Source organism: Notolabrus celidotus, chromosome 9 (genome assembly GCF_009762535.1).
Source record: "Notolabrus celidotus isolate fNotCel1 chromosome 9, fNotCel1.pri, whole genome shotgun sequence".
In the NCBI taxonomy this organism is placed as follows: Eukaryota; Metazoa; Chordata; class Actinopteri; order Labriformes; family Labridae; genus Notolabrus; species Notolabrus celidotus.
In genome coordinates this window covers 21869318-21884061 of record NC_048280.1, presented here as the reverse complement: position 1 = coordinate 21884061, position 14744 = coordinate 21869318, and the positions used below count along the sequence as shown (strand labels likewise).

Below are 14744 nucleotides of genomic sequence, written 5' to 3'. Positions count from 1 at the left end.
TGTTTCTTTTCTCTATTTTTTTTTCTTTCAAAATAAGCAACATACATCAGATGCATTTTCTTTTTCAAACATTTTTTTTTTCCATTCCTCCTGACCAACACATGTCTCAGCTCTTTATTCCTGTCCTGAGATGTCATAGGTCAGAACTGGGCACATGAAGATGATGTCACAGGCAGGCAACGTCGCAGGCGGAAAAAAGACAGATCTTAAAAAAATGAGACAGGCATACACCTACGTTACAATATCATCACCAGACCATCAACAGGCATACTGTATAAAATACAAACATAAATTAATTATTAATTAGCTCTGTACAGTATTGTTAAAAAATAAATAGTCTCATTTCAACTTGGTGCAAATAAAAGTGCTTTTTTTCCTTTACAGCTGTCAGTCTGATACATTCCTTAATATAATTTATTTTCTCATATCATACAAAATGAAAACACTTTGGTTTGCTTGCAAACAGAGCCAGAACCAAATAATAAATGACATTAAATAAGAAACGGTATTTGGATGCAATACCACACAATAGTCACCACAATTTGCTGTAAAATAACTACATAGAGTAGTAGACACATACATATCAGGTATTCAAACAGTCCCTTCAGGCATTATAAAAAGACATCCTTCAAGAGCTGCAGAGTGTGTTTGTTGAGGAGGCTATAATCAGTCTGCGACGCTGTTCTTGGGGGACAGTCTGTTATTGTCTTTCAAGTGGATTCCTCAAAGCAGCAAAACAAAATCAATGGCCCTCTGGAGTGACAGATCCGAGGCCTGTTGATATTTAAGCATGGAGATGGATGGGAGGAGAGGGAGGGTGGGTGGAGGCGATGGCAGACAGACAGGCAGGGTGAAAGGATGACAAAATGGCAGCAGAGAGCTCTGGTTGTGGTGCAGAGGGGGTTTAGAGTGAGGAAGACAGAGACAGAGAGATGAACCCAAAGACAGACAAAGAGGGAAGATGCAGAAGCAGGGGGAAATGATGGAGGCAGGGATCAGTAGGATGAGACGAGACCTCCTCAAATGTAGCCTGAGCTGTGATCTTTCAACAGATGCTCAGCAAGAAGCCCAGGAGACCGTCCCTTCAGACAGGGTCGCAACCCGGCTCACTGACGAATGAAGGAACCGCAGAAAGAGCAAACGGAGAAAGGCATGCTGGGAAGAGAGGTCTGAAATAGCATTGCACACACATACACACACTCATCCTGATCAGACCCTGACATCTCAGGCCTGAGTCCCCGAAGAGCCTCGTTCCTGTCACACAGAGACTCACTGCTCATCTAGACGGCCTTCTGCACCAGCAAACTCTAGCTTGCACTTCTCCTGCTACACACACAAACAACCAAACACACACAACACACACACACACACACACAGACTGACTAAATCTATGCATCAGACTACAGCTGGAGGGGAGATACAATTGTAACGCACATTGGCGCTGAGAAAAGCAACATGTCTTTGATTGCATAAACGTGTATACGCAAACACTCTTACATACACAGTTCACACACACACACACACGCACCTCTGTCTGTGGAAAGAGAGATCAAAGTTGAGCTGTGGGCACTGGAGGTGGGGCAGATGGAGAGGGCGGCCAGCCTGGGGCACAGCATCACAGAGAGCATGTTTGTGTGTGTGTGTTTGGTGTGTGTTTGTGTGTGCGTTTGCCTAAGAGGGAAAGAATGTGCCTGCTTGAACTGGATGTTACGCTTTCATCTGTAGGTACAGTATGTGTGTGTGTGTGTGTGTGTGTGTGTGTGTGTGTGTGTGTGTGTGTGTGTGTGTGTGTGTGTGTGTGTGTGTGTGTCGAAGCAAATGCACAGGGAGATGTGAGGGAAAGAGACCAGCCTTTCAAACAGTATTAGAGCTGTGGTTGCCTACAGGCCTGCCTGGCTGGCGACACTCTGCATGGACTGGGTGACATCTATATTAACAGCATGACAGCAGAAGGCCTGGTCTGCTACCCCTCCTAACAGACAGAGAAGGTGTCTCTCTGACTCACAGTTCGGGGGTTGACATGTTTTTAAGGGGGTTAAATGTGGCTGCAGCTAATTTTTTCTTGACACTAAGTAGTGATAAAGGTTTGGGGCATTACACCAGCTGTCTAATACTCACAGACTGTCTTCCTCTTTCTTTCCTTTGGGTATTTTTTAATGATACTTGTGCAATTTTAAAAGGAACAGACTTCCTGTACTTAACACGTATGCCGCCATCAACTTTTTAAAATTGTTTTTGTGTATTGGGGGTAATCATTTTTAAAGATATAGCTCATTTGGTAATTGTGTTGAAGCACAAACCACTACAAGCCTTCAACTTTTGGTCCAGTTTCATGTATGTGTAGAAGGACATGTCTGCAGGCTAACACCATAATTGCTAATCAACTTTGCTGGCTGAGTTAAGTGGAAACAATTCAAATTACTGCCAGTGAACACAACCTCGCTCCCATATCCAAGAGGGAAAGAAAACAAGAGATACTTCAGTACAAAAGCTATTAGAAAAATGAACATATTACCAAAATCATTCAATGATTACAATAGGAGTCTATTGCAGAGTGATAATGCTTCAGAATGTAAGTATAAGGCCTGTTTTTTGATAAACAAAGACGCTCTGAAAACGTTTGGAACTTTGAGTTTACACGTCGAAACTTGTTTTACTCGCTGTTTGACACTTGTGGCAGGCATATAGACAGAGTACTCCGAGCTGTTAAAGTGATGGAGTAAAGAAAGAGAGAGAGGCTCACACAGCTGTGAAAAAAGGTCATTCTATCCATCCTTTTAAAATCAATGAAAAGCATCGTGGTGATAAGAATTATTCAAGAGATTTCTTGTACTCTACAAAACTATACAAAAATTACACTTATGGATTTTGTACCGCAACATCATGAGTAATTAAAGAGAGGGGAAAGGTAGAGAAGAAAAAAAGGGGAGACAAAATGGAAGGAAAGATGAGCCGAGCCGGTTGTTCTCTGCTCTTCAGAGTCCAGTAATAGAGCACGAGAACGAAAAGTGGAGAAGAGAGGAGTTGGTGGGCGGACACAGTCATCTACCCGGGGTTGTTTTTCTTCCTTTTATTTGGACTGGGATTGGGATCCAGTTTCAGCTCTCGGTACTGCACCTGTTAAAACACACAGAAACACACACACACACAGGCATGCACACACATACACAAACATACACACACACACACACACACACACACACACACACACACACACACACACCACCCGGTCAGGTGGAAAGAGCAAAGGATGCTTGAATAGCACAGAAACCCTCCAGAGGCTCTCTGAGTCCAGCTGTGTGGAACAGTGGCCTCAGGGAAGGGATTACACTCTGATTACAACACACACACACACACACACACACACACACACAGACACAGACACAGACACACTCACACACACACACACACATACACACACTCACACACACACACTCACACACACAGATGCACATGTAGACACTCACATGCACACACACACACACACACACACACACACACACACACACACACAAACATAATACATGTACACTGTTCAAAGCTCCAAATATACTGGTGCTCGCACAGAATCGCACACATATATTCATACATGTACACACATACTTCCACAGATGTGGGACAGTGGCCTGAGGGAAGGGATCACACAAACAAACAGAGAACAGGGCAAGGCCTCATGGGAAAGCTTGGAGAAACAACACAGTCATCTCAGCGTGGTGGGGTGGTGAGGAGATAAAGGACAGAGACGGGGAGGAGAGGGAAGGTAGATAAACGCAACGTAACCCTTTTAAAACCAAAGTCAGTGCAGACTGTCTTATGCTTAGCTGCTACAGATACCACAGTGTCAGATCGTTACTGACCACATGTAGCTTAATACCTGGTTCAGTATCTATTAAACATATATAATGTTTACTATCTATAAGTGTGAGATATTAACAAACAAGCACACAGGAGATTTTCAATGTGTTTTCATCATTAATGATACAAAACACAAGAGGGGAAACAATATATTAGAATACAGTCTATTCAAAGTATTTACTCCTCTGCAGGCTGGCTTAAGTAGCTGTTAAAGAGAGATCATGTCAGTTTGGAGCTTCCTCTATCTAGACCTGACCTTATGAGGCTCCTGTCTGCTTGTTAGTCGGACAGTGATAGGAAAAAGACATTTCCTTTATTGAACTCGAAAAACAGTATGCAGAAATATGAGTAATACAGAAAAAAAAACAACTTCTCATTGACAGGGTTGGATTATAGAGAGCATTTTAGTTCAAGGCATCAAACCTCACTGTTAGTACAGACTTTATTTAACAACCCTAATAAAAAGGGAACTTATCTGAAAATGCCCTGCTGCACCCATGGAGCTAAAGAGGTATTAAAAAGCAGAATTTTACTGTCTGTAAAGCCTCATGTTGTTCTTGAGAACAGTTATGGAAGTGTAAGACGATCAAAACTCACTGGTTTGATGCGCATATGGTTTCCATTGAACAAGGCTTGCTGTTTCCCCCTTATTCTAGTCTTGCTAATCTAAGCTTAAAATCATCTGGCTGTAACTTTGTATTTAACAAACACTTAAAATAAGACCAACCTTCTCATCCATCTCACGGTAAAGAAAAATGTAAGTGACTTCCTAACATAATAAATTAATTGCTTTGATTGTGTAATTTAATTTTTTTTTTAATTTGTCACACTTTTGTACCTGTGTATGCTTTAAAGAGACATTTCAGTGGCACATTTTTACAGTAGAATAAAGCCCAGCATTAACTCCGAGGGAGTGTCACGTTTTTCCCCGAGAACACACCGACTTCCACTTCATGTGCTGCTTCGCAAAGATGGTGAGCGGAGCTTCGAAAGAAACAGCTCCTAAGTGATGGACACTCAATACGCAACAGCATCACAGTGGCTGAGCGTCAACAACCACAGACTGTCACTCTGGCATAGTCTCACTTTCAGATGTACACACACACTTCTGCATGCACACACAAATACAGTCGCTAGCCTAGACAGATTCAAGACACTGACAAGCAGTAGCCACTGAATCAGAATACTAATAAGAAAAAAAAAAAAACTTAAGCGTCACAGCACCAAAGCGCCAGTATCGTCTGTGGGATCCTTCCTGGGCTGACGTACTGTAGGCTACTCTGCCTGTCTGACTGACTGACACCCTCTCTGATTCTCCAGGCAGACAACAAACTGACGTCAACATGGTTTCTCTGTTGTCTCGTGGTGGGTCTGTCTGCTGTGGACGGGAACAGCAGCATCTCTCAGCGCTGGCTGGGACAGGCCTTTATCATCTATCTTATACTGGTTCCCACTGTCGCGTCAATGACGCCTTCCGGTATCCTCTGCCTGCAGTGTACACATCTCAGATGCATAGAGGCATGTGTTTATGTGTTGGTTACACAAGTGCCAGAAAAGGGAATGGACATACACACCATGCATTTTCATGTAGGAGAATATCATCCAGCTGATGTGTCATTAAAATCCCATACAAATCCACTCTGTACACACACAGAGACACACACACACACAGTGGGGTATTACAGTTCCTGTCTCACAGTGGTGGTCACCAATGTCTCGTTAAGGTGCTTACAGAGTGGTTAGGCCAGCATGTGTTGCTCTCTACGCCTCACTAGGCAGCCAGACTGCCCTGATTCAGATCTGGACACTCCTCACTGTCTCCACAAGGCAAACTAACATCCTACAATACAGCTGTACAAATATGACCCCAGTGTTGGATACAGTGAGAAAGAAGAGAGATGACCAGACAGTCCAAGAGGCGACAAGGAAATAATCCAGGTGGAGAAAACAAGGGGAGAAAGGATTGATGGGATAAAGGGACAGAAATAGACGGACAGAGGAAGGGAGGAAGGGCAGAGAGCGAGACAAACCAACAAAGAGATCGGGAGAGAAAACAATGAGAATGAAGAGGAGACTGGGTGAGACAGGGGGGAGATCTGTGGACACCCGGGTGATGACAGATACTGTTCTCATGTGGGTGTGGATCCTTTTATAGCCTTGCCAACTAAAGCAGACAACGGAGCAAGAACCCAGGGGACAGAGAGGGGTTTAAACGACCCCATCTGTGTGTGTGTGGGTGGGTGTGTGTGTAGTAGTAGTTTAGTTAGGGGACCATGACAATCCTGGCAGAGTGCCCACATTGACTGCGATCAATGACAGTTTGCACCCATGGATGAACAAGTGAGTGAATGGCTGAATGATTAAATGCACTCATGAGTGAAGGAGTAACTGCACAGCTGCATGTTGGGTAAATACAGACATTTATCTGTTAATATCAAATTGCCGCAAGCAAAAATCCACCTTTATCAAAATGTTTGTCCATGTGCAACTTATTTTTCGCTCATCGTTTGCTGAAAGATTCAAGCAAGCAAATGTGGATCCAAAAGTAGGACGAGATCTCTTTCTGTTAGTGGTCCCATTATACGGACTAACGCCTACAGCAGCAAAAAGGAACAGGCAATTTAATTCTGCGCGTTGACGTTCCTGTCCAAATAAAACTCTTTGTGAGCGCAGACAAACAAAGAAAAGTTTGCATGTCAGTGAAAAGTAGGGTTTTGTTTCTTATGAAGAGTAGCGAAGGGGATCGACAAAAAGAAAGGGTGCAGAAAAAACAACGGATCTCAATCAAACTGTTGTTTTGTCTGTGAAGAGCTGCCAGCCAAGAGAGATGGGGCTCATGCCTCACAGGTTCAATTCCACCTTACAGGTGACAGGCCTGCCTCATGATATACCCTTGGCTCCTTGCTCACCTAAACTTATAACACACACACACACACACACACAAACAGGAGCACTCACACACACATCCACCAAACAAGAGCTAGTTAAGTCAAACATAGAAGAAAAGGCAGCGGAGGCGAGCAGAAAGTGGGACGTTAGCAAAATAAAAGAAAGCTGGAATTGGGTGAAAGTAAAAAGTGCGGTAATGCGGTGAGCACATAAGCAATTTGGTTGCACCAGTGGGGAGCTTAAAGGGAACATAGACAAGAGAGGCAGTGGGTAAAGACCCAGCGATGCTCAAAGGCTGCTCCACCCTCGCTCCTCTCCTTTCCTCTCCTCTCCCAAATGTTGACAGTACAAGTGAGCAAAACAGGCTTTGAAGTGTGCTCTGCTGAAGGGGCGCTATGTACCGTGAATCTTGCTTCGTTTACCGGTGGTACCCACAAAACATCCCGGGACCTGCTCCTTACTCCCTCTCTCCCTGTCTCACATTCTCTCTCTCTCTCTCTCTCTCTCTCTCCCTCTCACACTGAACCTTTGACAGTGTTTTGATGCTGCCGGTGTGAGCACTCAGACAGGGCGAAAGCAAGATGGGAGAAAAAGGCGAGTAAATAAATGAAGTCAAGAAAGGCAAGGGAGCAACGTTTTAATGATAGCGCGTTATTCTGTTTTGCAGTCCTTTCCAGAGAGCAAAACTCAGTGGGTTTCATCTCATGTGACGCCTAATGGAGCATAAGGGTTATTAAATGTTCCCAGGGAAACACTGTTGTGTTTAGTTCACACATCTGCAGATCGGAGGATTCAGCACTCATGTCTAGTGTTCGGAGAGAAAAGGCATGTCAGAGTGACATAAAGCAGTAGAAAAAAAAAAACAAAGTAAGGAAAGTTTTGCCTATTAGCTGCTGTGGCACGAAACTTGCTAAAAAGTGACTAATTGGCCACTCAACAGTGAAATGTTTAAATTTATCACAAAAGAGGAGAAGGACAAAGCAAAGGAGAGAGAGACCTCTGGTAGATGTAAGTGATGGCATCTGGCAGAGTTTCAACCTTTAACTATCCTACCTTTGACCCCACTGTGTCCATTGAGCTTCCACCCCCAACATAAATGTTGTCTAAAAATATTAACCCGACTCCCCACTGCTCATTAGGCGCTAAATTGGAATTCATGCTTATTTTTGTACTGGGGGTTTGATCCAGCTCCTTTACACCGATCATAAAAGGCCACTTGGCATGCTAATTGCCTTGGCCCTACTTATGCACTCCCTGGCTCACACGGCTAATGGTGTCGTAAAACATACTCGTGCACTGACACCTCCCAAACGCCAGGTAGGGAATAATCCGGCCTATAAAGGTGCTCCGTTTGGCCTCGTTTAAGAGGACATGAAGGATTCTCTGATAATGACCCTAACGATAGCTTACAATGGTAAAAGATCCAAACCAGATACAGGAAACTGTTGCCCAGGGAGAGACAGTGACTCTGACACATACACACATACACACACGCACACCACAAACCATGACATCGTTTAACATGGCTGCTCACAGAGGGACGTAATGATTTAAGTAAACTGTTCAGGTGGTAAAAGGTAACCCTGCCTGTTGCAGCTTCCATGCACCACTTGGGACTGAGCTTTTAAAAGGTGTTTGACGGTGCTGTTAGGGGCCCAGTATCACTGAATTAAAGGGCTCGGTTTGCAAGAGTGTTGCTGCTGATAAATGCAAAGTTTGATTATGTCCTGTAAACAATAAAAATATGAAAGAAGGGAACACAGAGCGTCCAAAAGAGTTGTAGTTTTGGAAGTAATGATGGACTGTGGTCTGTGTGGGTGCCCTTTGTATATTAAGTCATTAGAACCTCATCACTTCTAGCTGCACCTCCAAATGATGCGGAACACCACACCGAAATAGCCCTGACCCACCTCACACGCACCACTGCTGGAAGAGCATTTGTGTGTGTCTGTGTGCGTGTGTGTGTGTGTGTGTGTGTGTGTGTGTGTGTGCCTGTGATTATGAATGTGTGTTAGGTCACACTGGGCCCGGAAATAGCACTTCATTAGTCATCCAGGGTATCAGGCAGAGTGAGCCTTTGCCCCAATGCCATTGGTGCCAGTGAGGGGGACGCTCTATTTGGACCCCAGCACCTCTGTGCTACATCCCAGAGCCTATGAAGCGTAGTCCCCATAGACGACTTTGACCCAGTAAGGCAGGGGTAGGCAATGAGGTGAACCCTCCTCCGCAGGCAGCGTCGGGACGCACCGCAGAGCAGAACGTTCTGGTCTGTTTTTAGCTAACGACTGTGGAACATGATGTCTTTGCAGAAACTTAACCTTTGCATTGAGTAAGGGAGTAATCAGTGCGGGTCTAAGCAAAGCATTTCAATTTTACCAACTTTTAACTGTTGATTCAAACTTCCCTGCCCTTGACAATAAAACAAGTAATCTGAAACAATCAATCAACTGTGAATGTACTTTCTGTTCTCATTCCTTCTATTACTTTATTTCAATTCTCATCTCTCCTCCCTTAAAAATCAATTCTTACCCCACTCTTATTCTTTCACCCTCATTACTCGGTAAGCCTCCAAACTGTCAGTGAAAGCTGGCAACAATTACCATTCCGACAGCTGCAGCAATAACCATTACAGTAGCACTTACAGTATTACTTATACAGTAGGCACAACTCCAGCAGCATGGGCACCAGACCAGAGCAGCACGTCTGCCCTCACCTTCCCCAGCCAGCAGGCCCTCATTAGGGGCCTTGTAAAGGACTAATACCTGCAGGGTATGGGGCCCTTCCTCACCCCGCTCCTCCAGGCTCCAGGTGTGTAAGGTGGCTGCACTTCACCAGAGGGGGACAGCCTGGTCTCATTTAAGCCTATGGATACCTGCCTTGTGCATACTGCTGCAGCAGGCCCCAGTAAAGTACAAAACTGTAAAACTGCACGGGGGCCGACAGGAGGCGAACACAGGGGGGTTGGCAGGGGTGTGCAGGGGAGCAAAGATTATGACCCTGTAAAGATGAAAGAAGTTGTGGGCAACGAGCAATCAAAGAGGAAGTGTGTCAGCGCTGATGTGGCAGGGGATTGGTTGTATCCGAGGCCCCGGGTCGTTCAGCCTCAGCCTGCATGTGTGTTTATCTGTGCGTTCATGTGCATGTGTAATGAACTCAGCACAGCAGGGCTTAACGGCCACAGCGGACACCATCGGTGCCGGATAACACAACGACTTTCACAAGCTGCCGCTTAATTGCTGTTTAAACTGCACTTTGTCCTGAGCAGCACAGCAAGTCACAGTCAGCAAACATAGTCACACACACATATACACATACGCACATCTACAACCCATATTTTACCTAACAAATCATCTGTAGTCCTCGGCCGCAGAGTTAATCTGATCTCACGGTTAATGTAGAAGCAAAACCGCATGAGGCTGGTTAACTGTTGGTTTACACTCGGTTTCAATTACTAGCATAGCTGGGGAAAAACAGCTGACTGTAACTGCATGTTTGTATGTGTATGGAGTCAATCAACCTAGTTTTATGCTGAGCATTAAACTCACTTAACCTTGTTATCTTTTTACACAGCTCCAGCTATGTATGTGGAAATTGAATTAAAGTAGGAAGTCATTAATACGGAACACTTAGAAAAAACTTGGAAACATTAGATTGCATGTCTGTGTGACCAAAACAAGGAAAAGTTGGTTCACGAGGGACGAACAAAAGTTAGCAAAAGGGGAAAGTCTGAGAAGGGGAAAAGGAAGTTGAACTCATGCACATGTCTGGAGCTGACAGATGTGTTGTCCAAAACATGGAAAAAGTTGAGGCATGGATGGAAGTTGAATGTTCACCCACCACTTGTACATCTGAGGGCACTCTGGATAGAAAGTCTAGCAGCTCGTTGTTATCAATGGTGTAAGGGTCTCGCAGCTTCTTCGTGAATTTATTCACTCCTGTCAAGAGAGAGAGAACCAGTGGGAGCAGGAGAGAAGAGGTGGATATTAAGATCATTGCACATGGTTCCTCTGCCGATACCTAGCTGTTCAAGCCTTTCTGGTTGTTAAACCTCTCCAGAATTTGTTTCATCATTTCCAAATAATTCAAGAAATAGTTGCATGAAACTTAGAAATTACACTTTTCATACTTATGTTTACTTGGATACTTTATGAAACCGATGATTCCTTTAAATATGAATTCTTACAACAGTTCATGCAAACATGAACTGCATGTTTGAGATTGGCTCACCCCAGGCTAGCACGATGTATCTTAGAGGGATGAAGTAGATGGCGATAGTGGCCACTCCGAGAGCCACGATGGCCAGCCAACTTAAGAAAGGCACAGTCCAGTTAAATGTGCTGTGAAGAGAAAAAGAAAGGGACTGTGAAAATGAGGAAACATGGAGAAGTTCAATCCAGGTATTGAGAAAGAATAGAGAAAGCCAAAGGAGGAAATTAATACATTTTCAGCTAAAGCGAGCTCATCCTGATGAATATGCTCTGCAAATGTATCACACTCGGTGGAATCTAAGGGCAATAAGTTAACCCTTAGTCTAACTGGTGACTAAGGAATGGCTCTGACTCAGTGCAATTTACAAAGGGTCAAAGTGTAATCAGTAAAATCAATTTTACTTTATAGAAGCACAAGTCTAAAATGCTTCAGTTTAAAAGAGGAAAGAAGAGACGTAGCCTAACTTTCTTTTTACTGCAGTATTTAATCAGAGTTCAGTTCCTTTATCTTATAAAGAAGTGAGGGCGCCTGGAGTGTACAGTAAATACACTGTTTTTGGTGAGTGTGCATGTGCAGAAACATGTGTATAGTCTGGTATGTTAAGGGATACTGCAGAGTTAAGAGAGATGTGATGGACATAAAGCGACATCCTGTGTGTTTTCCTGTCAGGGTCCATGTCATGCTGGCAGTATTTCCTCAGAGCAGCTCTGAGATATTCTCAGTTAGTCTGACAAGAGGAAGCCGGGCAACCTGGCATTGCAGAAAAAACTCTGGGACATGCAGAGCAGAACGGGGCGGCTGGGTGGGTGCCGAGGAGCGGGCTTACGACTCACTTCTTTATCCTCTCGCCATAGGAGGCCACTTCATCCAGTGCATTCTGCACGCTGATGCACACGTCCTGAATGGCATAAAGCTTGTTCATGAAGCCCTTTCTCTCCGAGTCCTGCATGAGGACAGATAGAGATGTAGGCGAGGGAGAAAGAAAGCAAGTGAGAGAGCAAGAGAGAGTGAGGAGAGGGGAGGAGAGAGAAAGAGGACAGAGAAAGCAGAGGCTGGGCACAGGGATCTTTATGGAAACAATACATTTTAAATAGCGTCAAAGATTTGGAGTGGGGAGCCAAATCACCGGATATCCTGCATGAACTGACGGAGTGCTTTCATTCCAAGCAGTAATAGAGATATAAAGTCGGCAGAACAAATCAAAATGTTTTCCTCCTTACAAAAGCTCACGCAGGAAAATTTGAATATGTGAATAGAGAGGCAGAATTAAACTGAAAGCCAAATGGATACATCAATCTTTGGGCGCTCTTTCTCTCTCTGCTGCTGCCAAGACAGCTAGGAAGACCAGGCAGAGCCCTCTTTTGTTCTGCTGGCTGGCACACTATGATGATGTCACCAGCCATGACATCATTATCATTCTTATTAACGCCGTCACCCACCATGAAGAGCTCTTCCTTTTCCACTTTTGATGGTCGAGAACTTGAGTATTTTTTGAGGCGCGGGGGGGAGGAGAGTAACCACAAACTAGGCAGGCAATCTAAAATCTGAAATCCCCCGTCCTCTTTCAGGAACAAAGTGAAGAATTTAAGAAGTCATGCAACAGTCATCGAGCTGCCTGCTGACTGACGGGCAGGCAGGGACAGGATGGATTTGGACAGAATGAGGTGACAGAGAGTGATCGCGAGCTTTTGGCTGAGTGAGGACATCAACACGCAGACTGGTTTGCGGTTGGATGTGATTGGTGGGCATGCTTTGCAGACAAAAGGGGGCATAACAAGAAGAGGTGGACTATCTATGTCAGTTACAAGAGTGTCCAGCAGCACTTTCATGGGTGGTCAATTTATAAACCAGCAGAGGAAACTTTCATTATGTTATCCAGTTTCTCCATGCCACAACAACAATAAAGCTAACTCTTCTTGCTCATTAGTTTTTAATTTAACATTCTTTGAAGGGCAGGTGTGTTAGCTGAATGGTTTAGCTATTTTTCTCCCTTTTTAACTTGGTAAAAGATGACAGAAACCCTTATACTTCAGCTAATGAAGAGAAGGATTTAATAACTATATAAAAGATCTCATTTAAGAAATGAAGTGAACTGACAAGAAGGAGCATTAGTGAGAGAAGTTTAAGATAAAACAAAAGATCACGATACAATACCTCATGGTGACCAAATATATATCTGTGTTTGAGAAAAAGCATGTAAAGCAATGGCTGTTATCAATGAAGATGGATAGACATTGTTAAATTAGAGAAGTAAAACTCTGAGTAATCCTTATGATTTAACCCAAAGAAGACAGGGAAGCAGTCAAAGACATAAAACCTCAGGGACCCAAGAGGCCTTACCACATTTTGAGGCCCCCCCACCTCACTTTAACCCTCCCACTGAGACCCAAAACACCCAACCAACCCCGTCACCAGTCCCATAACCCACCCTCTTCTTTCTACTCTCCATCCAGGATCAGATAATGTGAAAAATGAACCATGGAGCAGCCGGGGAGACCACATGGCCTCCCCAGCAAAACCACACAAGACAAATAGATATAATTAGACAGCGTCCCTGGGTTATTTTTCTTCACAAATATTTTACAAGACTCCCTTTCTTTCTTCCCCTCCTTCTCTCAGAGTCCATCTGTTTTTCATTGCTTGCTCAAACAAATCTCAGAACGCAGGGTCTATTGTGTCGGGCTGGGTTAGGCCGGGCAGAGCCGGGCTTGGCTGGGTCAGGCTGTTTTATTTTCGGGCCCAGACTCAGGGGAGAGTGTTTGAGGACCAGGGGAGTGGTGTGAGAGAGCGGGCGGGGGTGGAGAGGATAGGTCAGAGGTCACCAGGGTATAAACCATTGCCACATGCCCCTCGGACTGCGGTCTGACTCGTATTTCCTGTCTTCAAACACAGCTCGGGGAAGCGGGAGGTAACAATAACACAGAGGGCCACGGAGAACCTTGTTTTCCCAGCTTCCCTGCACACTGCGCACATATGGAGCCAGGCAACCTGTTCTTATAATGGAACCTAATATGCACACATACACACACATACACACACAACCCTGCAGCTATTAGATAAGGTTGATCTGCACACCTGGTCTTGCTGTTCAACTCTGCAAATGATATTATATTTCGGCGCAGATTAAACGATGAGGGCCCTTGACTTTTAAAAGCGGTTTCCTTCTTTACTGAGCAAGTTTGTTTTAGCCGGCAATGTCATCACTGATAGAGAGGGAATTGATACAGAAAGATGAGGAGGGAAATGTATCGCAGTCAAGGTTAAATGAGGCTCCCTTTTGACTGTGATATTTAACAAAATGTTGAAATATTTAAATCTGGAGGTAGCTTTCACATTCATACAGTCTCAAGAGTAGATCCATCATTTGTGTAGTAATTTTAATCAAGGACTCATTTTGTGGTTTTTCAACTAACCCGTGTTCATGTGTTTAAACTTCTTGCTCATATGTGTCGCAGCGTTGATTTAGTTTTAACCAGCACTGAGTCTCATTTAGGAGAGAAGAGTCACATCTTAAGACCAAGGGCCAGTATGCATGTATTTATATCTGACACTCAGTGGTTTATTTTCGGGCTAATAAAATTAAGTATGTTAGGCCTCTCACTTTGACTTGGCTACAGGAGCAAGTCAAGCACCTCTGACAACAGTACTAGAAAGATGACGCTGCATGGTTCAACCATGTAGGTGGCGAAGAAGCCTTGTGTTCAGCATTATGTACTGCAGTAAACAGCACCCCTAGATAGAAAGACAGGTAGATAAATACTTTATTCATCCTTGGAGGGATACTTCGGTAC

General features: G+C 44.2%; 1 protein-coding gene across 1 annotated transcript in view; it reads right to left on the bottom strand.

Annotated features, from left to right (window-relative positions):
- Positions 1–2: 2 nt before the first annotated feature.
- The window catches only part of mctp1a (multiple C2 domains, transmembrane 1a), a 92383-nt gene continuing 77641 nt past the window's right edge, over positions 3–14744 (bottom strand). The window contains exons 19-23 of the mRNA XM_034691312.1: positions 11787–11896; positions 10972–11081; positions 10582–10679; positions 2119–3117; positions 3–205 (exon numbers count right to left, since the gene is read on the bottom strand). Of these exons, the coding sequence (XP_034547203.1) occupies positions 3046–3117; positions 10582–10679; positions 10972–11081; positions 11787–11896 (390 nt within the window). The 3' untranslated portion in view covers positions 3–205; positions 2119–3045. The remainder of the gene's footprint in view (positions 206–2118; positions 3118–10581; positions 10680–10971; positions 11082–11786; positions 11897–14744) is intronic.